Source organism: Neopelma chrysocephalum, unplaced genomic scaffold, assembly GCF_003984885.1.
Source record: "Neopelma chrysocephalum unplaced genomic scaffold, ASM398488v2 Primary Assembly neopelma1_77, whole genome shotgun sequence".
NCBI classification, from domain to species: domain Eukaryota; kingdom Metazoa; phylum Chordata; class Aves; order Passeriformes; family Pipridae; genus Neopelma; species Neopelma chrysocephalum.
In genome coordinates this window covers 3020985-3048032 of record NW_020897738.1, presented here as the reverse complement: position 1 = coordinate 3048032, position 27048 = coordinate 3020985, and the positions used below count along the sequence as shown (strand labels likewise).

At 46.2% G+C, this 27048-nt stretch overlaps 2 protein-coding genes and 1 long non-coding RNA gene across 4 annotated transcripts; 2 read left to right on the top strand and 1 right to left on the bottom strand.

Annotated features, from left to right (window-relative positions):
* Positions 1-27: 27 nt before the first annotated feature.
* TMEM120B (transmembrane protein 120B) lies at positions 28-12641 on the top strand. The gene is made up of 12 exons (XM_027689290.1): positions 28-143; positions 3570-3688; positions 4626-4742; positions 5524-5583; positions 6134-6229; positions 7280-7369; positions 8261-8326; positions 9227-9288; positions 9539-9631; positions 10044-10108; positions 10260-10328; positions 10544-12641. Exons 1-12 carry the CDS (start codon positions 75-77, stop codon positions 10655-10657), a joined length of 1020 nt encoding a protein of 339 aa, XP_027545091.1. The 5' UTR covers positions 28-74; the 3' UTR covers positions 10658-12641.
* A 200-nt stretch (positions 12642-12841) lies between these two features.
* RHOF (ras homolog family member F, filopodia associated) lies at positions 12842-23229 on the bottom strand. Of its 2 annotated transcripts, XR_003535166.1 has the most exons (6): positions 23034-23229; positions 22794-22881; positions 16136-16245; positions 15248-15382; positions 13737-14043; positions 12988-13080 (listed from the first exon to the last, which is right to left on the bottom strand). XR_003535166.1 is itself a non-coding variant. In XM_027689292.1 (5 exons), exons 1-5 carry the CDS (start codon positions 23196-23198, stop codon positions 12916-12918), a joined length of 663 nt encoding a protein of 220 aa, XP_027545093.1. In that variant the 5' UTR covers positions 23199-23229; the 3' UTR covers positions 12842-12915. The 2 variants fall into 2 exon arrangements, 1 of the variants encoding a protein (XP_027545093.1); XM_027689292.1 differs by lacking the exon at positions 13737-14043 and having other exon boundaries at positions 12842-13080.
* Positions 22736-26631, top strand: LOC113970408. Its single transcript, XR_003535169.1, has 3 exons — positions 22736-22778; positions 23870-23940; positions 26530-26631. It is a non-coding gene; the product is annotated as an uncharacterized LOC113970408 (long non-coding RNA).
* The last annotated feature ends 417 nt before the right edge of the window (positions 26632-27048 follow it).

Sequence of the window (27048 nt, the reverse complement as noted above, 5' to 3'; positions counted from 1 at the left end):
CAGCGGCGCACGCGGCCCGCGGGCCGGGGGGCGCGCGCCGGCGGGGGCCGGGGGAGCTGGCGCGGCCCCGCGCCATGAGGGACCAGCTGGAGCGGGGCCGGGAAGAGTGGCGGGAGCTGGAGGAGGAGTTCCGGCAGCTCCAGGTGAGCGGGGCGCGGCGGGGCAGGGCTCCCGGGCGGGGAGATGCGGGGCAGGGCTGCCGGGCGGGGAGATGCGGGACATCGCGATGCCTCGCCCGGCCGCGCGTCTGCGGCTTCTCCCGCACTGCCCTTCCCCGGCTCTGCTCCGCGTCCTGTCGCGGGGCCGGCCCCGGCTCTCCCCCCGCGCCCAGGCTGGCAGGGGGCCCGGCCGGAGCGGGGCCGGGGGTCCTCCCCGCACCCCCGGCCCCGGGGCAGCCCCGTAGGGTCGCCCCCGCCCCGCCCGGGGCGGCCACGCGTGCTCGGGGCTTGGCCGCGGGGTGCCCGCGCGATGCCCAGCGCTGCGGGGATGCGCATCCGTGCGGGGCAGAAACACCCGGTACCCCAGGCAGGTACTACGAACACATCTGGGACATCCGGACCGAACCATAGCCATGCCCCAGCTACCTCTGGGGATGCACCGAGGGGACGTGGTGCCGCGCTTCCCACTGCCGGAGCAAGGATGGAAAAGGGAGGACCTGGCGTGGCCGTGCTCCCATGGCACGGCACAAAGAATAGCGGAGGCAACACTTGCCCTGCCAGCATCTCTGCACAGTTTGATTTCCCGTGATGGGGGACAAGGGGTTCAAGTGCTGTGTTTCCATCTCGCAAAAGTGCACTGAGGGACAGAAAGGCCTCAGAGCAGGGGCCAAGAGGTGTTCTGCAGGATGCTTTTACCTCCAGAAGCCTTTCTCTCCCTGCATGTCATCAGTGCTGCACCTATACACGTGCTTTAAATCTTAAAGCCTGTTTTAAAGTACGACCGGCTGTTCTCACTCCGGAGGCTGTTTTAGCCTCTTTTAGGCTGTTAAACAGAACGTGCACACAAGAAAAAAAGTGTGATTTCCAGATTTAGCTCGTTGTCTTAATTAAAAGTCAGTTCAGGTTGCATGTCTGTTAGCAGAAGGAAAGGCTGGGTGCTGGGGTAGACCAGCTGGCGTGGTTTTGTTGGTCACTTGTTTGCTGTGTGTGCTAACTGTGTTCAACAAGCACCTGAGTCTGACCTAAACCACAGCAAAATGTCAATAACTTGTTCCTGCCTCAGTTTCCCCACCCGTGAAAGGAAAGTAGAAATGCCTCTCAGTGGAGTGGAAGCTGCTGGTGGCACGAGGTGTAGTTGACCAGTGATTAGCGCTGTAGAGGTGAAAAGTTGGAATAACATCCACGATCAGGGAGTTCTTATGTGTTGCAGAAGAGGGGAACAGAGAGGTCATGGCTCTGCTCCAGCTCCACGAGATGCTAGTGGTGCTTAAATGTGCTTTGGAGGAAGGTCCTATACTCCTGACCTGGCTTCAAGTCAAACCCCAACTCTAGAGTAAGAAAGTACTTCCATCTGGGTGTCCGCTCATACTTGCCCTTGCTCGTGGCTTTCTGGATGCACTTGCAGCATCTCTTGCTCTTGAGGAGCCTGTTTTCCCCAGCAGCAGCTTGACCCCCCCTCCATGCCTGCATCTCCTCCTGTCAGCACCTTTTTTGGCTGCCCTGACTCTCATCTCCAGCTGGAAATGCTGGTCCGGGACCGCGCAGGAGCTGCTCTTCATGGCTTGAAGGAGCTCTCTGTGGGTATTTCCCAAGGTACTCTGCTCACCCCCATTAAAACGGTCTCCCTTGCAATGCCAGCAGGGAAAATAAATTCTGGTGGTCAGATTTTTTTGGTGTGTTGGGAGCAGTGCTGGTCCCCATGGGGCAAAATGATCTGTGTTTCTTTTGCACTCCTGCCTCATCTCGTATTTTATAGTTGTGTTGTAAGTTTTGGGTCAGGGGCTGCATCTTCCTCCTGCCAAGGAGGACCTTGGACTCTGGTTGTAGCTCCTGCCCTGCTGTGCTGGCTGGCACAGGGCACTGGGGGCTTTGAAGGGGCTGATGCTGCCGTACAGCAGCACTGAGCATCCCCCTGGGGCAGTGGGATGGGCTTGGGGACATTCAGGTTTGCAAAGCTCTTCTAACCAGCCATATCTGTAGATTTTCGTTTTTTAGGTTGCCGGGGCAGCGCCTCATCTCTGAAACAGAGCTCAGGGTTGTGGGGTGTTTCAGTTTTGGGGCAGGGATGTGGGAAAAAATTCAAGTTGCTCTGCAACAGTTTATTAATTTAAACCCTGAGAATGAATATGTCACGAGATTTGGATTAGGACCCTGCTGTCAGTGAGTCTCCTTGTAAACACTCATCTCTCTTGGCAAATAAATAACCCCACTTGTAGCAAATGTTATGTTCTTCTAAAAAACAGTGTCATTTTCAAACCATTATCCTGATGTTTTTGGCTGGGAGTAAAATTTACCAGCTCTCAACTCGCCTATTTGTGTTTTCAATAAATACCTGAACCCTTTTTTGGCAAAGAGCTTTTTACGCCCTTTGAATCAGCCTTTTATAAGATGTTGTTGCGTGACATCTAGAGAAGCAAAATGAGTTACTCTGCAATCCAGGGAGCCCTGAAGTCCTGCCCATGCCAACCAAAGCCAAAGTGATCCAGAAATGGATGAGAGCTGCAGTGCCTGGACATGGTTAGTTTGGTTAGGGTCTTTAAATCGGATACTGGAGCTTGTTTTGGTTTGTTCTTGTAAATAATGAACATTTACCAACTGGGTCCTGACAAAGGAGAGCAAAGATTTGGTTTGTGTGGTTTTACCACCATGTTTATGCTCTGGAAAAAGCAGTGGGAATTTTCTATAGTCATTGAAGTGTTGGCAGATGAAGCAGCCGTGCCAACAGCCACGTTACCCACGCTGTCTCCTGGCACTAACTCTGCAATTCTGATTTCTAAGTCATTATAGATCTTACAGTTGGCCCAGAGGTCATTGCTTGGTGCCTGGTGAGCCCTTCCTGAGACCTCTTAAACCAGAGTATGGGGCAGTAGGTTGCTTGAACATCCATAGGGTTGGGATGGCAGTGGTGGCCAGGAGGTGCCTAAACCCCCTGGCCTGGATTTGTGTCTTTTTTCCCCTCCCCTTTAGGTCCACATCATCTTTTTCCCTCCAGATTTAATCTGGCTGTGAAATTGGAGTGCCTGCTCTGTGATTTAGCCACCCATTTGATGGGGATGGATCAGGATCAAATGGAGGATTAGGAGATTGGAGGATTAGGAGATTCAAGGATTAGGGGCTTCATTGCAGGGTGGGACTGGAGTGAGGAGCTCCTGAGTGGGAAAGCTCATTAGAAAGAGGAAATTAGATGAGTGTGGAGAGGATGCTTTTCCTCTTGCAAGACTTTCATCAGTGTCCATTTAAGCCCTGTTGGATCTGTGCTGGTTTGGCACCGCCCCCTCCTTGCTTGTTTGCAGGGGTGCCTGTTGACTCCCAAAAAACAGAGGTTTGCTTGTTTCCCTTGGAGGGGAGGACCAAATGCCATGAGTAACCTAGAAGGGCTCTTCCTACCAACTGTCTCCTCTTCTCCTGCAGGAAACACACAAAGTTTACAGGCAGAAACTGGAAGAAGTCACCAGCTTGCAGACAGCCTGCAGCAGCTCCATACAGAGGCAGAAGAAGACACTAAGGGATCTGAAGCACAGCCTGCAACGGTAACGGGAGACCTGGAGGGTGGAGGAGGCAGGGATGGGATGTTTCTCCTTCCCAAAGGGCTCAAATGGTTGGATTTTTAGCTTTTTTACGTACAGTCTGTGTTGCAGTGCTAGAGTTGCTCCATATTATAGCCAGGTAAAATGTTAATAACTGTATGAGAGATGGAGTCCTGCAAACATAGGATTTTGAGGGAGCCAGTGTGGGTTTCATCCTTGCAGTGTGTCCCTGCAGCTCTTGGTCTGTGGGTTTTGCCAGGTGAGCAAAGCTTTGCTCCATAGGCTGCAACTGGAGGAGCAACATCAATCCTCGAACCTGGAGGTGTAACTTACCCCTGGGTGGATCTGCAGGAGGGAGCTGTCTCTGGCTGCTTGGCTGATCCCCAGGAGCCACAAGCTGAATTCCTGGCATGAAGGTCTCAGTACAGCGCCTCCAACACCCCGGGCTGCTGGCTCTGCTGCACATTGCTCTCTGTTTTACATTAATTGCTAAAACCACAGTTTGCCAGTAAATCATCAGCTCTGTGTCCTGTTACATCTTGCAGTATTTCATACCTGAAGAGCTGCAGGCTCGGCAAGGGCAGTGTGTGAAACCACACACAGAGTTCCCAAGGTGGAAGGAGTTCCTGCAAAAAAGCACAAAATTCCCAAAGTGCTCTGTTAGGGAAGAGCACACAGTCCTGTCACTGAGCTGATGAAAAGGGAAGCTGATTTATAAACCAGCTGGTTGAAGTAACTTACAGTAGCATAAACCTGGCAGTGAAATAAAGTCGTGGTGAACCAAATGGTGCTGCAGAAATACAGGAGCAAAGTGCACGATGGCATCACCTCACACAGTCAGCTTTTTAACAGCGTGGATTTTATGACAACATTATTTTCCCTTTTAATGAAAAGGAGGTGAAAATGTGAACAGGAATATCTTGTTTCTGTGCTCTTGCAGGTGCAAGCCCAGAGCGAGTCCTGAGGAGTTTGCTCTCATTCAGGAGATCAGCAGCCAGATCAAGGAGAGGCAGAATGCCTTCTTTGACATGGAAGCCTACCTGCCAAAGAAGAACGGGTACGTGCTCCCCGGGGAGGCACACGCTCCAGGAAGGCTGATTTTTTCAAGTATTCTCAGCGGTTTGTTCCTGAAGGATAAGGTGCATGTTGAAGACAGACATGTAAAATTGGATTAGTCATAAATCTCTTGCTGAGCTGCTGTGTCAGTGGTACACAGAATTCATGAGCTGTGAGTGTATGTAAATGCACTGTGTGTGTGGGCAGTGCAGGTTTTCTCTTAAAATGAAAGTAACCTGCACTGGTGAGGGATTGTGCAGTTCACTGTTCCACACTGATGTTTTCCCAGGCTAAGTTTTTAAAGGATTGAATCAGCATAAGAATTTTCTCTTTTTTTTTTTTTTTTTTTTTTTTAAATAACATTTTCAACCAACTCTGAATTTATACTTTCCTTCAGGGGGGTTGGCAGGACAGATTTGTGACAATTGTCAAGCGCTGTGTGATGCTGCAGCCCCTCAGAAGTTTCTATCAGAAACTTTTCTTCCAATTCCTCCCTGTTATTTTTGGATTTGGAGAGTGCATATTACATATCTTGTCCTTAGCCTGTAGTGCAGAAAAGGGACTGGGAGAATAAACCTCTTCTTAAACTTCTTGAAAATGCTGACCAATCTTTCCACGTTTAGATCCTCTTCTGTGGTCCATCCCTCCAGTTTGCCTTAATTAAAAACCTCCAGCAAACGTGGCTTTGGCAGAGACGTTGTCTCATCAACTCAGTCTGGGTCATCCTGTGGTGTTCAAATAAAACAGCTTACTTGGGTCTGCTCTTGGTTTTTGTCTTTCAGCCTGTACTTGAATCTGGTGCTGGGAAACGTGAATGTAACTCTCCTGAGTAACCAAGCAAAGTGAGTGAGTGTTCCCACACGTGTGATTTGGGTTCCTCTGGGGCCAGCTGTGGGTCTGCACTAAAGTCCAGAGAGGGGAATGGGTTTCTCTCAGATCTGATGAGTGCAATGTCAGGGGTGGGCAAGTTGGACCATGACATGGGGACAAGCTAAGGCTTCATGTAGCTGCAATTGAATTTGTCCATCACTTGCTTTTAAGCCCAGCTCAGCCTGTGGTCTAATTGTAAGGGTGGGATCTTTTTGCAATGAAAAATGGTATTGTGACTTCTAGGCATACAGTGCTGCAGAAAATGGAGATGTATATATTTCAAATCTTATCATGCCAACCCAGAAACCAGCTGGTGGAGTTAAACCATTGTTTTGCAGCAAAGACAGACCCTCCCTGCAGGCAGAACTCTGCCTTTCACCCGTCTGCTGCTTTTCTAAGTGTTGCAGCAAAATCTCTGTCTCTGGGCTTGGCATGTGGATTTGTGTCTGGTTTGAAAAAAGTGAAGCCCCATTGTGGTCAAACGCCCATTTGTGTCCATAAACAGTGTCTGTTCCCTTCCAGGTTTGCCTACAAGGACGAGTATGAGAAGTTCAAACTTTATCTGACAATAATCTTGTTACTTGGGGCCGTCGCCTGTAGGTTTTTTCTGCACTATAGGTAAGCTGCATTTTTACTTTTAATCAAGTATTTTGAATAAAAATGTGCTGGATTGGAACTAACTTATGTCCTGTTGAGGATGGTGAGATGGGCTCTGATGGTGTTTAGGCTTTGGGCAGTTGGACAGCAGGACACCTTCTGCTCCTCTTCAACTCTAGCAGGGTCTGTATTTTAGGTACTTGTTTTGCCTTTTTAAACTGTTTTGGGAGTCTTTTGTAACTGAGAGGAGTCAAACAACGTTTCCTTATTTCTTTCTTTTTTCTGGCATGATGCTGTGCTTGGGACCAAGCAGTTGCTTTTGCACATGGGTGGTCCCAGGGCAGGGACTGTGCTGCAGCTTTGGGTTTGCAAAGGCAGCGAGAGGATTTGCATGAAATAATCAGACCTGAAACGTTATCTCCAGGTTGTGATAAGTGTCTGAGCACCAACAAGCTTCCAGTATTTAGTGTTGTTTAAAAACCAGGAAGGTGTTGGAGCCAGACGCTTCCCTGAGGTCTCTGGGTCTGGGTGAAAGCAGGATTGTACCAGGAATGATGCTGCCCTGTACAGAGACTGCCCCAAATCTCCTTGGCTTCAGGAGTTTGCAAATGGCAAAATAAAGTTTTGGTGGGTTGTTTTTTTCCCCCCTCAGAGGGTAATGCTCTTCCTTCTTTTAGTTGATTGGATTTATATAGATCTCATGGAAATCTCCTCACTGAATTAGCCTGGAAATGCCTTTCCAAATTGGATCATCCTCTGCTTCTATGGTGCTTTCTCTCCTTCAGAAGGACTTAATGTCATCCCTGCATACCTGCTTATCAGCTCAGGATCTGCAGTGTTATATCACAGGGCACTTCCCGGAGGGGAAATGGCCCTGAACCCTTCAAGTGCTGTCTGTGTGCAGTTCTGCCTGAGGGTTAGAGACGTTCAGGACTGGGGCTTTGTGTCTGTGGCCTCACTTGGCAGGTTTTCATTCACCCAAGGGGAGGAAGGAAAAATAGGGCTTTTTTAAATGTATCTTTATAAAGAACAGGATTTTTTTTTTACTCTGTGTTTTTTTCTGTTTAACAGGGTGACAGATGAAGTGTTTAACTTTCTGTTAGTGTGGTATTACTGCACGCTGACGATACGGGAAAGCATTCTCATTAGCAATGGATCAAGGTACAGTGCCACCTGCAAAAACCATGTAGAGCATGAAATGTCCTTAAAAGAAAATAAGAGACAAGTGGGGATTCAGCTTGGCACTGAAGCCCAGCAAATATGAGATGCTGATGCCTCTCTGCAGGGTCTTGTCTCCATCCCCCTCCCTGGTTGCTTCCAAGGGCAGATGTGGCCACCTGAAATTTGGGGAGAGAGAAGTTGCAGTTCCTAGAAGTCCCTAAGTTCTTGGTCCAAAGTGTTGGATGTTTATGGTAGCTGTGGGGTTTGTAGGTGTGGCCTGGGGTGTAAGTGTGCTGCCTTGTGTCAGAGGTCACACACTTTTGGTCAGAAACGCCCCAAATCAATCCATGGCCAAATGCCCAAAATCAACCCATGTTGGCTTAGTTTCCAAAGCAGCTCTGGCTCTGGAGCAGCTCTTCCCTTCTTGATTCTGCTCCACTACAGCCCTTGATCACTTTACTGTCGTTTTCTGAGCTCCCTTTAGTGCTCGTGTCTGAAAGAACCAGCCACCTCATAGGAAGGCCTTGGAAATGTCACTTACTTCCATGGCAGGGAAAAAAAGGGTGTGTGGGCTGACACTTGTGTGTCATTAGCCATGGAGGTGCCTCCTGCTGCAGGGACTGCTGCTGCTGGATGTGCTGGAGAGCCCATGGGAGCACGGGAGACGTGCCCTGGTCCTGAGCCTCCCTCCAATGCCATGGATTTGTGCTCCCAGCTAAGACACACTGCCAGGACAGTGTTCTGCAGCATCCCTTGTGCTTGAGTTGGGCTGACTGTTCTGTTCCCTGTCCCTCCTTCCCAAGTCAGGATCATTTTTGTCCATAAAGCTGGGCTTCAGTGCTGAAATCCATGTTTCTTGTCTTAACTACCACGTTTGTTTTTTTTCCTCAGGATCAAAGGCTGGTGGGTGTCCCATCACTACGTTTCCACGTTCCTGTCTGGAGTGATGTTGACGTGGTGAGTCTGCTCTCGCCTGCTCGAGGTGCTTCAAGCCTGTTTCACGGTGTTTATGTCATCTGAGCGTTCAAATTCAGCGTGACAGGGAAGCTGTGGCCACATGGGCTCATGGCAGAGCGACAGACTTAATATTCGTTTGATGTTACAGATGTTTCCAGCGATAAATACAACACTGCAAGTTTGTATTTACATTGCTGGTTTAAAAAAAGAAAGAAAGAAACACAAACCTTACAATGTAGTTGGGGTGGTGGTAGCAAAGCCTCTGCAAGGCTCCAAATTTCTGTCTCTCTAAGTAAGGAAACGAGCAGGACTTTGCTGCTGTCGAGGAAGGACACCACAAAATGAAGGTTTGGTGCCTTTATTAAACCCTGATTACAGAGCCTAAAGCCAAAAATACAGGTTACCTTGCAGTGGGTGGTGGTGTCAGACAACCCAGCGATGCACCCCATGGACGGCCCCCATTCAACCCATCTCATCTTGGGCATGAACTGATCAGTTAATTATTTAAAATTGGTTTAATTATTAGAAATTGTAAGGGGATGATATAGTTGCTGGAGCAGAAGATCCCTTGTCCTCCGTCTATCCTGAGCTGCCCTCAGGATAATGAGCACAACCCCCCCTTCTCCACCGCTCGGATTCTTGATGCAGATGATGCTGAATGGCTTTGCTGCCTAAAGAAAACTGTGATAATGCCAAAGATGTTGGAGAGGGGAAACCTAATCAATGAGAGTGTTTCCTGTGTGGCTGTAGCACCTCTCTGGGCTCCCAGTGGGGTGGAATGGGCTGGGTACCAGCTGCTGGTTCGTTTGCTAATGGGATGAGGCTTGGTGGTGAAGGGGAAGGGCGCCGTGTCACCTGCTTTTGGCAAACTAATGGACCTCCCCTGTGTTTTGCTTCCAGGCCGGATGGACTCATGTATCAGATGTTTCGCAGTCAATTTTTAGCATTTTCAATATTTCAGAGTGAGTATTTCTTACCTTGCTAATTCACAGGATAAAATAATTTTGTATCTTACATGCTTAGAAGAAAACACTTCTGTTTGGTAAATTCTGGAGTATTAAACTGTAGGAATATGAAGATAGTGTACAAATATGCAGTCTACAAATATAAGCAATAATTAAATGCTCTTGGATTAAATATTATTAAAGTAATTTGATACTTATCATACTTCAGAATAGCCAAAGCAGTGATGTCTTCTCTTTCCTTCTCCAGGCTGTGTTCAGTTCCTACAGTATTATTACCAAAGGGGCTGCCTCTATAGGCTCCGGGCTTTGGGGGAGAGAAACCACTTGGACCTTACAGTAGGTGAGGTTTTCTGCAATACTTTCTTTGCACAGTTTTGGCACAGGTTTTGGATGCAGTGATAGGGAGGGAGAGGGCTGTGTGGCCTTCGAGAGTGAGCTTTGCAGAGCTGCCCCCCTGCCTTGCTGCCTGTGTCCCAAGGCAGGAAGGGGAGCAAGGTTTTTATCCTTCTCCTTAGGTCCTGTGGGTCAGGAGGAGAGGGATCTGGTCTCTGTCAGCTTTTGAGGGGGTCAAGATGGAGGTTTTGGTCATCCCCATCTTCACCCTCCTTCTATTATCACACCTTCAAATTGGTTGGTTATTGCAGAGCAGAACAGGAACAGCCCTTATGGGGTGGTCTGGGTGGGGAAGAGCTGCAGCTCCAGTCCTGGCTCTTCTGTGCTCACACTCTGCCTCGTCTGTCAACCTTTTCCAGAAGGATTTCAGTCCTGGATGTGGCGGGGGCTGACGTTTCTCCTTCCCTTCTTGTTCTTCGGGCATGTAAGTTGGGCAGTCCCGTTCTCCCCCGGGTGCAGTGTCGCAGCACCACACGAAGGTGCTTTGGATCACACAAACCCATGAAGAATGTTTCCAGGGTTTCATTTTTTTTTTGCTAGTAATGAAAATGCCTTTTTTTTTTATCCCTTTGCAGTTCTGGCAGCTATATAATGCAATCACGCTTTTTGGATTGTCAAGGCACAAGGAGTGCAAAGAATGGCAGGTGCGTGTTGGCTCTGCTCGGAAAAAGCACGGAGCAGGGGGAGAGGGGGTGTTTAACCACATCCTGAAAGATATTTGGGCATCTGACCCCAGTTAAATATTTCAGCATAATGCAGCACAGGGCCTGTTCTATGTCCAGTAGAGTCCAGCAGTGTTGAATATAATCCATTTTGTAATAGTAAAAAGTAGTAAATGCAGCTTCTTCTCCCCTCTCAGGTTTTTGTGTTGGCTTTCACGTTCCTGCTGCTCTTCCTCGGGAACTTCCTCACTACTCTCAAGGTGGTGCACACTAAACTCCAGAAAAACAAAGACAAAGTGAAGAAGCTGTGAACCCCACCCATTCATAGTGTGCATCCCTCTGCCTGCAGCAGGACTGGGTTTGGGACAGATCCTGCTAAAGCCCAGCTCGGACAGATGGGCTCGGGAGGACTCATCTGTCCCCGTGTTTGGCAAAGGACTCTGCCAGCACAGACTCAGTATTATCTCAAGCATGGCTCTCCAGTCTGCAGTCCTGCTATTTATGTATATTTAATATAAAACATGTTTGCTTCTGGGTTTTTTTTTTTCTTCTGTATATAGAGCAGCATGCACCTGCCTGGCAAAGCGCCAGCGTTGGAATAATGTGGGATCTACTGTAATTCCAATTCTGGAATGATATTTAACACTTTCCAGTTTTATTATTTAAATTCTGGTAATTGAATTTGCAAAGGGTTATGAACACTTTGGGTGGATCAGGAATACAGAGCGAATGCTGTTTTTCAAGGCATTTGTTTAAGGCATATTTTCAGTGGCAATACTAAACCTGTGTGTACTGTGAAAAGAAAGTGCTCATCTTTGTACCATACTGCTGCTATATACACTTTTAAAAAGCTGTTTAAAGAAGAGAAATCCTCTTCAGAAAACAAAATCAAACAAGCAAAAGCGGTTTTTAAATGGCAGGGAAGTCTGCTATCCCTTTTCCAGGGAGACCGAGTCATCTGTCCAGGCCCGAAAGGACCTAAAATAAACCATTCAATATGCAGCTGCTTCAGCCCCTTTTTAGTAAGACACACACTGCCCTTGGGTTGGTTTTTGAAACAGCATTCTGGAAAGGGGAGGACAGAAATATTAAATGCTCTCTTCAGATGCTGCACTTGTAAACTCTGGTTCAGGAGGATGGCAGGGGACAAACAGTGCCTGCCATCCTGCTAAACTCCTTGTGCTGCTTGAACCTAAACTTGCTCGTTAAAACACCTTTGTTTTGGGTGCTGTAACGTCTGTGCATCCTAAGCCAGCTGCAGCACTGAGCTGCCTTAGGCTGTGTCTTTCTCGGTGGGGAAGGTTCCCTCTGAGCCAGCACAAAGCCCAAACTGGGCACATCCTGGGGCAGTGTCTGAACACGGTGCCCTCCTCCCCCTAAATGTGTTCATGAGGAGACAGGGACACAGCACAGATGGAAGTGGTTCCATCAGTGCTGTTGCTGCAAACAAGCAGAATTGCCTTTGCCGTGTCACTGTCCTGTGGGCATGAGCAGTGAATTGCAATTTGAATATTTTCAACAACTTTCACACCAGCTGGGCTGCATCTTGTTATGTTGAATTTTGCACGCCCTGTGAGGTTTTTAAATCCTTTGAACTCTCAGTTCATGAAATGTAAATTGCTTTATTTTGAGAGTGATGCTGGAACCTGCTGTATCTGAGCAGTGGAGCTGGTTCTGCAGGGGTGAGTAACGTGAGTTCTGCAGCATGAGAAACTCAGATCAAAAACTCAGAGATTTCCACTGGAGCTGATGGTAAATGTGGTCACTTCCTGTGCGTTGGTGTTTCAGTTTTGTACTGGGGAAGGTGATGGGTGGCTGTGTTTCTTTTACTGACAAATGTCTTCTTGTGGAGAAAAGGCTGCACAATTCAAGATTTTTCTAAAGTCAAACGTGCATTATTTCTTTTAATTTTCCATTTTAAGCTCGTAGGGATTCACAAGCCTTAATTAAATCAAAGCCAGTTAAGAGAAGAACAAACAAAAGATTTTTCAAGGATCAAGATCTCTTTACTCTGCATGTAAAACAAAAATGATGGCTTGCTCCAAAAGAGAATATGTCACCAGCTGCTCATGTAACAAGCAGAGGATAAAGTTGCACAAAATCTGTACAATGTACAGTTATAGTTAAGACAAAACTTCATTTCTGTCTCTTCAAAGGTGCCTGATAAACTGCTTTAAATATCACTACTTCTAAAATATGTGGGGTTTCAGCTTTTCTGCTTGAAAAAGACAGCAAATTGTAGCTATAACATGCCACAATTATTTTGCAGAGGAATAAAAAAGCCACTAAGTCATACAGTAGTGGTTGCTGTTCATTGCAATTTAAACAGTGAGTTGTTTGCAGTTAGAAGCAAAAGCCAGATGGGCAAAGGCACACAACATCAGTTAACTGTCACAAAGAGCTTTGAAAACTTTGAGAACAACGTAACAAAAGTGCAAAAATACTAAAAATAATTAACATTTTAAAATAAAAATTGTTCTAGGAATACAAACATGTAATGAAAAAAAAAAGGTCTTTAAGGTTAAACTATTTATAAAATCTGAATCACTTGGCTCTTGTGCAGTCCAGATCATAACACTGAGCACACTTTCCTTTTCCTGTGGCGCTTGGCTTTTTTCATGGCATTCAGTGCAATGGTTGTTGCTTCTTTAAAAACATTTTCTATGTTTTCCCGGCATTTTGCTGAGCATTCCAGATAAATCTCTGCGTGAATCTCCTGACAAGCTGCCTCTCCCTGGAAAGAACAAAAAAAGGTGAGAAAAGATGTGAATATGGTGGATGAGAGAAGGAAAGTGAAATGGGGAGAAATGGGAATTATTTTGCACGTCTTTGTATCACAGGGTCAGGAAGAAAGCAGCTGCCTCTGAGTGCAGTGCCAGAGTGAGTGGTATTAGTAATATACTGAAGCACTGTAAATAAACTTGGGTTTTTTCCACTATGCTGATCCAGAGCCTGGCCTAAGAGTTCAGAGCACTAGAGACTCTTAAGATGCAGAGTCCTGATAGCACAAAAATATTCTCAGTATTGAATTTCTTTAAACTAATTGCTGAGGTGGATACTTAAGTGAGGATAAGATGTCTACATGGTGATATTTTTTTCAGGCCTGACCTTAACTACTCTGTGATGTCACCTTGAGTAATGAATGTCACATGCAAGAACAGAGTCTGGACTGGTGCCTTGCCTTGTTTTTGCTGGTGCACATGCAGGAACCTTGACTTTTGCTCTGAAGCATCACAAGGGCTCAGCCAAAACCCTCATATACACAAATGGGAGCCTGTGTTTCCCAGCCTCACCCAAATGCATGCAATGGGAACAGACTTGAATCTAAAACATTTCCATGCAATCCTGGCTGTGTGAAATCACTACAGACAAAACACAGCGATTTCTTACTTTGCTTGTGATCCTTTTATTGTCAGTGCAGGGCCAGCTCCCAGGTTTGAATGCTTGTAAGCCTTTCACTGTGAATTCCAGGTCTGCAACCCACGACTCACAAAGTGCATTTATTCATTATAAGCCCTGGGAGTGGAGTCACTTGAGCACTTGGGCTTCTATAGGGGGAATTTTCTTCATATTTAAGCAGTTTGTCTCCTTCCAGTTGTTTGCAAGCTGCAGTGCTGGCAGAGACTGTTCAGCTCCTCTGTGCCTGGCATTGGAAGCATCATGTCGTGTGACTCAAGATGCCACCAGCTGTAAAAGACTGAGGTAGTGCACATTTCAGGGGAGAAAAACCAAGTGGGAGGGCTCACAGCGTAGACAAAGTCTGTACATCAGGTGGGCCCTTGAATTTAACTGCATGAAGCCTCAGCAGACTCGCCAGAAGTGTCTGTTGTTCGCCCTGAGCCTCACGTGGGAGGGTGGTGGAGGGAGTTATTCGTGCAAATGAGGGACAATGTGCAGCTGTTCACAGTGACAGGGTGGGATCTCATCTTGTGTGCGAGGGAGACAAAACTAAAAGGCCCAGCATGGTTTTGTGGTGATGCAGTAGCAGTTTATTTTCATGCTGTTTAGCAAAAGTGGTGATTCATTCAAGGTCGGAGTGCTCTTGACCTTGTTCCCTGGACGTGTGTCTCAAACAGTCCAAAAGCTGCTGCTCTGAGGTGAAAGGAGAAGGATGGCTTTGTAGTTTTAAAAAATAAAAAAAATAAAAGAAAAAGTGGAAGACCAGAGCAGAAAGGTCTTGTGTGACATGGGACAAGCTGTTCCATCACTTTCTCCTGTACCTAGGAGAGCTATACTGGAGATGTAACATTAGTTATTAGTCTCACTGCTTCAAAATACTTAAAAACATTTGATAATATTCCGGGGTTTTAGTATTGCTTTAGAGACTTCAAAAAAGCCTCTCATGTTAGAGAAGCCTTGCAGATGTTCTTGCTATTTTCCTTGAAAGGATTTATTTTTAAATAGGGTTTGCAAACCACATTTTTTCCAGAACAGTCAGTATATTTAATCTTGTAATGTGTGTTCTACCATCTCCAGTCTTTATCCCAAGCCTGATCAAAGCACCAGTGATGGCTGCAATGTAGGCTAATAAAAATTATGAAGGGAGTCCAGCAAACTTGTTAAGGCTTACAAATTTGTAACAGTAATAACCCAGCTGTGAAAGGAAATAAGAACGACATGTAATGAGAATAAAACATGTAGATAGTAGTGTCCTTTCAGACACCCCACGACATGCAAAATGCTCTTATTTCTCTTTACTTTGGCAGTCAAAATGGTGATTTGGCCACTTCCAAGAAGGACTTAGAGAAACCCCTGTTAGTGCTGGCTGCCAGTCATTTCTTTAGCTGGACACTGCCATCACCTAATTTTGGAGTGTCTGGGATCGTCCTCGTGAGGAGCAGTGCTACTGTGTGCTTTATCTCCTGCTAAGGGGCCACCCCTTTAAATACCCCTGCGTTTACCTGGTTGTAGGTGATGGGTTCCTGCTTGGAAGCCCTGAGCTTGCGCAGCTGCTCCTTGTCCTTGCGAAGGTCCGTCTTGCAGCCGATGAGCACGAGCGGGACCCCTCGGCAGAAGTGATTCACTTCAGGGTACCACTGGTGGTAGAGAAACAAAGCTTTTACATCTGGCTTTGGTTTTGTTTCCTCAAATCAAAACAATAAAGCCGAAGAGCAGAACCGGCATTTAACATAAGCTGCAATTTCAGAGTTTTGGAGGGGTTTATCCAGTGGTGGGGGCCCAACGTGCTCTGTTTACATTACAGAAATGTTTACAAGTCCTACCCAAAGTCAGCTGCTGTATAAAAACACAGTGGCATCTGTCACTAGGCCAAAACGCTTATTTAACATCTGTTTAAATTCAGATGAGATCCTCTAAAGTCATATTTAAAACAGAATTTGGACCAAGTCTTGCTTTGTTTTGCTGGTACTGTGTACAAGAGCATTAACTTTTGCTTTGAAGCATTACAGAAATCCCAGTAGGGAAATTGGTTGCTCTCATCTCTCTCCTGTGTTAAATATGCATGTGACAGAAGTAGACTTGACTCTAAAATGCTCATGTGCACTGTTGGTCGTTTGACATCACTACAGATAAAGCAGTGATTTCACCACTGCTCTTTGATATTTTTAGTGTGTGTCAACCCCAGTTCTGAGCACTTTTGAGCCGTGGAGAGCTGAGCTCCAGGTCTAAGGTCTGTGACCTGCAGCCCAGCACACCATGAGTGATCTGTGCATCTACACACCCAGGGTACAGGACACTAAAAGCATCAGCATTTTTAATCTGACATCTTGTCATATATCAGGCGTCTGTAATTCATTTAGAAGGCTGAAGCAATTAGGAGAGGCTCTTACCTTGGCTGCTACATTGTCATAGCTAGTGGGGTTCATGACATCGTAACAAATTAACACGACATTTGTGTTCTGGTAAGAAAGAGGTCGCAGCCGATCGTAGTCCTCCTGCCCTGAGACACAGAGAATGGTTTGGATAAAAGAAATCTCTGTCCTGAACGAGCAGTATGATGGGAATATGCACAGACACATACTTGAGACCAAGAACAATGGCACTATAATTGTACAGACTGCAAGTTTTTCATACTTGTAAAATTCCTTCCCTTAAGTACAGGAGTTCCCCTTCAATGACAAAGCTGATGATTTACAATATAAAACACCTAACAGTAATATTAAACCTTCAGAGGTTTTAATAAAAAATCTGCTTTATCCACCTACTAAGGACTTAGAAGCAGTTCTAACCATTGATTGCCAAGTTGCTGCTCAAAAGCAAAATCATCAAGAGGAATCTGACAGTTATTGATTAAAACATTTGCAATGTGGCAGTGGCTGCATTCTCCCAAATACATTTGCACATGTGATGCTGTGAGGAGAAGAAACACTGTATTTGCTAGACACAAATGCTGAAGTAGAAAAAAGTGGCAAACCTGCTTTTCCCAGCCTGGTGGGATGAGAGGAAGCAGAGATTACACATGGTGCCTTCAGCTGCAGCAGCAGGGTTGTACAAAGCCATGCTTGTACAAGCCATGCTGCAGCATAAGCCAGGCTTAACCGGCCTTTGAAGCAGGACTCCCCAGCAGATCTTAGGGAATTCTGCTGAAGTCTGGAAAGGCAGGGGATTTGCCATACTTCTGATTAGGGATATTCTAGCACGTGATGCGACGAGAGGAAGCTGATTTGCTTCAGACCTGTGCTCTTCCCCTTGCTGTACATATGAATGTGCAATAATCACTGTGCCGGGGTCTGGAGGTGTCTTGCTTTGAGAGATTAAGTTCTGGAAAGCAGTAATTCCCAGATATGGTTGGCAGCTCAGGGGAAAACCCCAATCTTTTTCATTTAATGAGGAAGAAAGTCTGTAAGAAGATGTATTTGCCACCTGAATGCTGCTGCTGGATTCAGGTACATCTCTGTGATGTACTGAATTTCCAAAAGAAGAACTGGGAATGCTGTTCCTTCCCACGATCACCACAATCCACACACAGCCAAGAAACTGCCCTATAGGGAAGTTACACATCTTAAATCTTCATATTGATATTTCAAACAAAGGGATGTGGAAAATTTCAGTGTGCCCCAACTTTACAGCAACGATTCCTGCCCTGGCAGCCGGTTCAGTCCCAAGTCACTCATCACTACCAACATGTTTGTCTCCAGTCTGAAGAACTGCAGATATCAGAAGGCCAAAAATTCCATAATATTTTTCTCCTTTCCTTAATTTAAATGATCAGTTGAGATGCAGGTTATTCCAAGGCAATGCCTGCTGGATAAGCCGTTACTCAGTTTGCCTGGAGATGTTTGTGGGAATCTTGGGTTTGGACCACTTTGTATTTGAGCTTCTGCAAGAGAAGTGTGTTCCATGGAGAGGTGCAGAACAAAGAGGGTTTGATTTCTCAAGGTTTAATCCAGAAATAATTGACAAAATTATGCATGTTGTATAAACAAAGACCATACTGCTTATCCCTTCTTATTCTCCCAATCCATCTACTTGTTTGCAACCGATTTACCATTTTACTGCTGAGATAATCCTCTAAATGCATTAAACACATCATGCGCCAAACTTTTTTTCTCCTCCTAACTTCCTCTAGTGTTGTGTATGGTTGTCCCTGTTCAAGTTCAGGCCTCTCAGCTTCTAGCAACGTAGCTTATAAAATTAAAAGGTCCTCCAAGTTGTTGTTGGCAATTTGTGAGGCAGACAGGACTGTCCCCTTGGGAGAAACACACTCATTTGCTTGGAATCAGAACACGCAGCTAAATTCACACTCTCCTGGATGGGATAGCTGAAAAAGCATCTTCAGCGATGTCATTTATGTTGTATTGCAAGCCAAAAACTAGAGATATGCCCTGGTGAACTGCTCCTCCACCTTCAAATGCAGCTGTGCAGTTATGGGGGTTATAAAGCAAACTGAGACAACAAAAGCATGAGAAAATGCTGCTGTACAAAACACACCTCCATGTGCATTTGGACTGTTGGACACAGAGCAAGGCAGAGTGCAGGGACCAGAGGGGGAAGGTGAGGTGGCAATTGCTTCCCTTGTGTCACGGTTGGGTGGTTGCAGCTCATGCAGAAGGGAAGGAAGCTGCTCTTTAAGAGCTCAGTTGCAGCTCTTCAGTTCTGAGGATGTAACGGGACCCAGATCAAGCTGTGCCTAAACATAGACATCCCTCTCACTGAAAACAATCCCTTTCACCCCCTGTCCTCAAGTGCAGCTGATGAAATGCAAGAAAGGGCCTGGGAGACTTTTTCTCTCTAAAGCTACTCAGACTGTGGTCAGAGTTAATTTGGCACAGATTTAGGTCTTCTGCTAGAATAGTTTCAAAAAGAAGGAACAGGGCTGAAAATAAGCAGTAACTGAATGTATATGCAAAGCCCCTGTGTGTGCTTCCTCAAACACAGGTACCTGTTTTCTTTCCCCAATTAACGAAAAACACGCTGTGGAGGAGTTGGTTAAATATCTGCACATGTGTGAGCACATCTGTGACCCCTCTGCCTTTGTCAATTCAGTGTAGCATCAGAGACTTTGGGTTTTTTTGAAGAAAAAAAATCCACCTACCTGAATTCACCTAAAATTTGCTAATTCTTTTCAAAGCTCCCACTCCTGTATTCCTCCAGGAGATGCTGCATAACCCACATGGCTGCAGTCAGGCCCTGCAGTGGGGTGGGAGCTCAGGGGGTGGGTGAGGATGAGCAGGAGAAGTGAAACCACAGGTCTTGGTCTCACATGCACATTCACCTCTGTCTGCTCTTCCTCACCCCTTTGCCAATTCAACACCAAAGAAGTGCCGGCCTGTGTGTTGCTCAGTCCATAAAGGAGCTCAGCACCCATTGCCAGGAGAGGGTAAATGACAGAGTCAAGACTTGCCAGGCCAGGAGTGCCCAGTATGTGCTGCCCTAATGTCCAGCAGTGCTGTCCAGCTCTGGAGGGTCAGGAATAATGTCACATCCTGCTCCCAGCCCAGCCCAGTACTTCCTACACATGGCCATGCATTGTCTGTACTATCCCACATTCATTAGGACCCACATGGAACCCTGCAATGGTGAACCCTCACAGGCACACAGAAATGCACCCAGTCCTTTTCGGTTTGTTATTCCACAGGCTCCACGGGAATGCCGTGGTTAGTAGGTTGCCAGCTATGTTTTTTCACTGCTCAGTTTAAAAAAAAAATTGGGAGACAGACATTCTTGGCAGGAAGAAAACCAGCAGAAGAGGACAGATAGGGCAGGAGGGGCACACTGCAATCAAAAAGTTAGGGTTTTTTTCTTATTCAGGCATGTCTTCCCTTTCAAAGTTATGAAAACTTATTCTTGCATTCACTGGCTTTTAGAATTCCTCTGAAGGCCTGAGACTGTCGTGCATCTGTCATTGCAGACCTGAAAAACCCCGCTGGAGGTTTGCCTGTGCTTCCTGTCAGGCAGAGCGAGCACCCACAATGATGAGGCATTACTTCCTCCCCAGCCTCTCCCAGCCCAGCACAGCTCAGTGAAAAAAGTGGGAAAGTCCTGCACTGAGTGGCACCAGGAACTGAGCCTTGTGTCTGAACTGCAGCTACAGCGTTGACACTGCTCCCTTAGTATGTAAAAATCAGAGTTCATTTACCTCTCAGTGCCTTTGCCTCTGTGGAGCACAGCTTGAAATGGAAACTTTTAACTGAACAAGCAGCTGCAAAGCCTGTTTGCAGACGAGGCAAGTGATATTACAAAGCCTTTACCCATTGCGTATGTGTACCACCAACTTCCTGCAACAGCGAGAGGTGCCTGAGGAGGAAGACAGAGCAGCACAGTAGAAAAGTCTTGCCAAAAATTGTTAGTCTATGACATTTTACACTAACTCCTTCACTTCACTTGTTACCAAAATTCTTGTCAACAAAAAGTAGCTTGAAATGTTTGATTCTTAGGCACTTTGTTTGTGTCCTTCTCCTTCAGAAAGTAGGACAAGCTCAAAGGCTCAAGCTGCACAGGACTTGACAATACAAAGAACCCTTCTAACTTTAAACTGAGCTGAACCCATCTTTTACCTTCCCATGATGCTGAAGAACACACAGCTCTATTTAGTGCTGCTCTGAGCAAGATCCTATAAACACTGAAGTCTTTTCTGCAGTGGGGGAATCATGAAGATCCAGTGTTACTTTTTAGAAGAACAGCTTTGCCTTCCCCTCCCTTTCCTCTTCTCTCACTGCACTGTTTGAACTTGGAAGACAGGACACAACTCTTGGTCCCAGTCAAACCCTGAAGGAACTCAACATCAGTTGAGTATTATTACAAACAGGATGGGATTAAAATGTGTGCTCAAGTGAGTCCTTCCTCTAGCATAACTTCCAGTTACAGAAAGAGGATGAAAAGCTGCTTGAATTAGAGTGTGACACAGATATGTAACATAAAACTATGTAAACAGCTTTGAAACAGAACCAAATTTCCCCCTCTCAATCAAATGCCTTAACCAAGGTGACAATCTCCCTGCTTTCTTTGCACCTAATCATCTTGCTGTGTCTCATGAAAAGCGAAAGAAATTTAACAGGAAGGGAGGAGACAAGTGTCAGCAGCCTCTAGATACTTGCAGCCTTGTGGCCATGATGCCGTTTTGGGAGGTGAAACATGTTGGGTTTCAAGGTTTCCAAGTGAGAAACGGAAAGCAATTGCTCTTTCGTGGCAACAGTGGCAGCTCCACTTCCCAAAGTGTCTCATGAGACACAAAATACACCCCTCTGTTCTCCAGCGGGGCAGTGCTTTGGTCCAAGACAATTTTTAGAGCTGTGAACTAAATGTGGAAGGTACACACTGCCTGCTGGTTACATGCACGAACAGGGAAATTATAGGACGTGAGGTAATGGTTTTAAACTAACAGAGGATAGATTTACAGTAGATACAAAGAAGAATTTTTACAATGAGGCACAGGTTGCCCCATCCCCGGAAACACTCAAGGTCAGGTTGGACGGGGCTCTGAGCAACCTGATCTAGATAAAGATGTCCTTGTCCATTGCAAGGGGGTTGGATTAGATGACCTTTAAAGGTCTCTTTCCACCCAAACTATCCTGATTCTGTGATAAGCCACCAGCACCAGGCTCAGGGAGCGCTCCCTGGGCTGCTGGTGGCTGCAGGTCTTGCGCAGAGCTGGGCTCTGTGTGACGCAAGGAGCGGGCACTTAGGTCAGGAGAGAGTTTAGTGCTGCAATCCTGGACCTGCCCTACCTACTGCCATCTCCAGATCCAGCTCCAAAGGCAAATGTTGGAATTTGCAGCATGGTGATTTTAAACGAGAGCTACGAACCGTGTGACAGGCAAACACTCCACACCGACAGCAAACAAAACTTGAAAAGTTCTTTGTGTCAACACACTATATTAAAGAAATCCCTCTTTGGTTGCTCACACCAGATTTCAGCCCTTCTCTTTTCCTTTAGGACTTAAACACAACCCCCTGGCCATTCAGTCGAAGCTACTGCACTCGAGAACAGTAATGTTGACACAAGAAGATACAACAGCAAATTGGGTGCTCAGCATCTTACTGTCCTGTAGTAAAAATTAGCAATAAAATTCACTTCTAGATTAAAAGCCTTTAAAATTATCTTTTCAGATACCACATGCAGTATATAAGACGGCAAGTGCGTTTTACTACTATTAAATTGACTGGACTGCCTTCGGTTCTTATTTGTCTTGGTGTAAATTTGGAACAACTCCACAGGCTTGAACTGAAACAGATGATTTACACTGAGCTGAAACGGAGCACGTGTCAATTTTAGGGTTCATTTAGGAGCGCAGCTGGATAACAGAGTCTGGGAACTTTGAGTGAAGTTGAACACAAACCATTTCACAAGTTCCTCAAATGAACCTGAACAGACTATCAGCATTTTCAAATAACTTTTACTGCCATGACCTTTTTATTCTGAACACAAACCAGCCTTTTTCTCCTTCCCTATTCAATCACACATGGCAGCAGATTAAAATATTTTCCTGGTTGATTGTATTATGCTTTGCATGTGGGAACCGGGTTTTAATACCGACAGATATGTTTGCTATTTGATGTGTGTTTCTGAATCAACTGAGTTGTTAAGATAATGAACAAGTCCATGACCAGAGCTGTCATTAGATAAGTGACCCTTTTTTTCTGTAAAGCACATTTTTGTTTGTGACAGGTAACGGTGGTTGTTTTGTTTGTACTTTAATCTCCAGCAGTCTAAACTGTGATATTATGTTAAAAGTACGCTCGTAGAGAAGCAATCTGAAAATCTGTCCAGCTTTACAATCTTTAAATATCAGTTTGGTTTAAGTTAACACAGCAAAATCTGCTGGAGAGGAAAAAGAAAAGAAATGGGGGCACAGTCACCGGAGCAGCATTTTACAGTAATAAACGCAGTTTCTGGTTATTTGCCTGAAGTTACGAAAGGCCGGGGCCGGGTTTGGGCTCAATCCCAGGCCGGTGCCCCGGCGCGGTCCCATCCCAGGGCCGCAGAGGAACCGCCCCTGGCGGGACTGGGGCTGGGGAAATGGAAGGCACAAGGTGAAAGCCCCTTACCTGCGGTGTCGTACAGGTTCAGAGTCACCTCCTTCTTCCCCACCGTCACGCTCGTCGTGTACTTCTCGAAGACGGAGGGCGCGTATTGCTGCAAAGGGAGGAGAAGGATCGCGATGATTTCAGAGACCTTTTCCAACCTCACTGATCCTGTGGCTCTGAGGAGCGGTTCTGGCGGGCTCCAGGGGCTGGGGTCGGCCCCGGCCGCGGCCCCCCAGCCCCGCGGGGGTGGCCGCCCCTCACCTCGGGGAAGGAGCCCTTGGCGTACACCATGAGCAGCGACGTCTTCCCGCAGCCCCCGTCCCCCACGATCACCACCTTCACCTCCTTCCTGCCCGACGGGGCGGCCGCGCTGCCGCGGGGCTCCCCCGCCTCGCCCTCGGGCACGGCCCCGTTGGCCGCTTCCATGGAGCGGGAGCGGGACGGGGAGCGGGCACGGCGCGGCCGGGACGCGGCTCCTCTCGCCCCTCAGCGCCCGGGGCGGGCAGAGCCGCCCGCGCCCCAGCGGGGATTGGTCGCGCCGCCGCCTCAGGTGCCGCCGGGCCCCGCCCGGGTCCCCCCGGGGCGCCTGTGGGGCCTCTCCTGGGGCCTCTCCCGGGGCCTCTCCAGGGACCCCGAGTCTCCCCCCGCCGGTCCGGAGCCGCCCTCAGGCGTGAGGGGTCACCACAGGCATGGCCCCGGTGAGAAAGCTCTGGGGCCCCCTCGGCACCGCCTCCCCCAGACCCACTGGGGCTGCTCCCACCCTGCACCCTCAGAGAGCGACCGAGGCCCCTGTCCCCCTCTGCCCTGCCATCCACAGCCAGCGCTGAGAGGATGCTGCCAGTCCAGCCCCGATGTCTGTCCAGTCCCCAAGGCCGAGGGGAGAGCGGTGCCAGCCACACTGGGGGGGGGGGGGGCGGAGACCCCCGAGGTACCCCCTGAAAAGAGCCTTGGTGCTGGCAGTGACTCACTGCTTGTTTTCTGCTGTATTTATTCCTCATGTAGGAGCTGACAGCTATGCTCATCATCTGCTCATCACCTTCTTACCATCCAAGGTGAGCTGCGATGAAAATAACTGGAATTTCACGTTTTAATTGCAGAGATGTGGTGGCCCCAAGCACCCACATGGTGGGGTTTTGTACCGTGGAAAGCCAGGGATCACAACAGCTGGGTAAGTTTGGCTCTGGAAGGGGATCAGAACCCCTGGATATGTTTGGCTCCAATACACAGGTCAGGGGAGTGACACTGGATTTGTGACAGACCAGCTCAGACGTGAATCCACCACCATTCTGCACACAAAAATTCATGTTTCTTTCCGAGCAGGGATTCACAGTGTGCTGCTCCATCTCAAACAAACCCTGTCAGTTCTTAAGAAACCAAAATTCTCTCTAAATTTTTTTGAAATATCACTTGTGGAAATAGCGATAACCCCGCAAGGGCATTACTCGAGTGTGGCAAGATCGTTTAATTCAACTAAGGAAAAAAAAACAACAACACAATTCGAACAGGGTTTTGCATTTCCCCTGCACGGTTGTGTCACTAGATGGCCTTCCAGACCCAATGCAAACACCACCGCGCTCCGCAGCTCGGGCAAGGGAGACCCTGCTTTGTGCAGAGGGCAAACAAAAAGCTAGAAAAGGATATTTCGGCAACAGAGCAGAGAAGCGACCTGTAAATACCCAACAAAGTGTCATATAATTCAAATTACAATAATAAAAAGGCAGTCAAAGCCACATCCATTTAAAACTCACCATTTTACTGAGGAAAAAGTTGATGCAATTATGTAGAATCTGTCAAAAAGATGCTTTACGGACCACAGTGTTATAAATCTGATATGGAACACAGTAAAAGCCATCAGCTCCTGTCGGCTGTGATGGCTGAGGGCTTTCCAACGGCACAGGAATGGATGGGCCAGGAAAGAATTTGTTTTGTCCTGAAATGATTTATTTGTACCTGGCTCAAAACCAGCATCGCATTACGTATGACACAATCAGCAGATAGAGTTAGTAGTCTTTCTGTAACTGAGGATTGTAATTCAGGTTTTTTTCAAGTCCATTATTGCAATAAAAGGGGGATTTTTTAGGGATAAAAGTAATACGAGGGCCATTGTTAAGCTTTTTTTGAGTTTGGGTGCTTTTTTTCTCGAGTCTCACAAAACAATCTTTACATTTCTCACAGCTTTGTTTCCTTTTCCATTTTATTGTTAAGGAAACTTTGAGATTTGTACACCTTCAGATTCAGTAGGAAACAATTTAAAATGAGCAGATGATAAAATCAACTGTAAACACTCCAAAGACTGTTTTTACGTTCTATTTGTAACAAGCCAACTTCTTATTGATGAAATATAACATTTCAGTGTCTCAGTTACTTATTTTTAATTACCAAGTGTGCAGTGCTTTGGGCATATCAAGTCCTATGCAAAAGCTACACATAATTTGCTGACTCCAAAAAAGCAAAGTCTAATTAGGAATTGTGCCACTGATTTAAATGGAAGATGATTCAGCCTCCTATTAGTAAAACTCAAATCTAATCATTATTAATTGCAAGTGTCCTTCTCCTACTTCTGTTTTGGCCTGTATATTGATTTTGGCACAAGTTGTTTCATGAAAACCTTACACAATATGTGTGTGTGAAGATTCACAGAGAGCACAACAAAATCAAGGCTTTAATGGGGTATGGCAAATATTTGTGTTCCAATCTTGGTATCAATTTGTTGCTTTATGATTGCCAAGGCAAAAATTAGGAAGGAGTGAAAGGTTAGCACATGGCTTGGGAAAACTCCTGGGAGTTTATGATTTTTAAGATTTTTTTTAGATGGTATTGATGGGTAATTCAGGTCAGTTATGAGAATACCCAAAAAAGACTCACAGATTAGGTTTGATATTGAAGCTTTTTACAAAACAGGGTGATCAAAGAAGTCGATAATCCTATTTTTCAAAATACCAAGCCCAGGGGAAAAGTGCTTGCAACCTCCTGGACCATTCTGGTACCATGGAAGAACCTCAGCCATGTCCCGAGTCTGACCTAAGGAAACAGCACCAATGCCCTGTGCTGCCTCCTTCTTTGTCCCTTGTGATGTGCTTGAAGAAGTGGAGGAAACTGAGACTTAATAATACTAAAAGCTCGTGAGTTTTGTGACTACAGAGAGTCAAGTGAGGGAGTCGAATCATAAATGTAAGCCTTTCTGCTCAAAAAATAATTTTAAATTATAAATATCTTAACAACAAATACGTTAAATAATAAATATTGACAAAATATTCTGGTTAGCTACATCCTTCTGTTTAGAAGAACTCTGAATACTGTAAAAGTTTTAAGTTTCCAATCAATTAAGCTGTAGCACAGTGCAAGCCCTTAGGCTGAGCAGCGTGGTTTGCAGTAATATTTCTAATGGAAAATACAAGTATTTTAGCTCACCAGCAAGGTCTCACTTCTGGAACTTTCTGTAGCCACAGTTGCAGAAAGAGGTTTGCACGTGCCATCTCCTGCATACTCTTATTTGGTCAAATAAACTGGACAAGAATGGGCACCTGTTCTTCCTAAATATCTTTAGAACTATGTTTTTGAAATACACTTAATTTTTTCTTGATAACACAGACCCCGGTCACAAAGACCTCAACATAAACTTGACAAGAAGAACAAGCAGCCCCATTTATGTCCAAGGAAATATTCATAAGCTTAGTTAAGAATGTAAATAACAAGACAGAGCCTGAAATATTTATTTTTTAACATTACCAGTGATATTAATTATTTGTGTTTTCAGCTAAGAATTCCCACTGCAGCATGTACACAAAGAGCAAGAGGCAACGCCTTGAAAAATTTACAGCAGGAAACACAGACCCTAAGGAATGGGACTTACCATGTAAGTAGAGTGATACATTTCAGATGTTGCACAAGGCCAGCAATTGTTTGTCACGTGCACAGACCCTTATTGAGGGACAGTCTCTGCCCCACAGAATTTAGACTGGGCAGGGCAGAGAGGGAAGGGGAAACTGTAATGTAGGAGAGCTGAACTGCAGCTGCACACACAAAGTTATGGTGACAGTATCAGTGTAAGAGAAGGCCATGACACAGCAGGTGTACACTCAAGGTGATTCACTTTGTTTACAGAACAAATGTACAAAATTGTTTTTCAGCTGTGCTTTTCCTCGCGGTGCCAGCACTGCTTTGACCCTCAGTGAACCCTGGAAATACAGTTTTCAAAATCAAAGCTCCCAGTCTCCTTCACTTTCAGCTGCTTCTCTGCCTCCATTTCTGCAGTTTCTTGCTGTTTCTCTCGCAC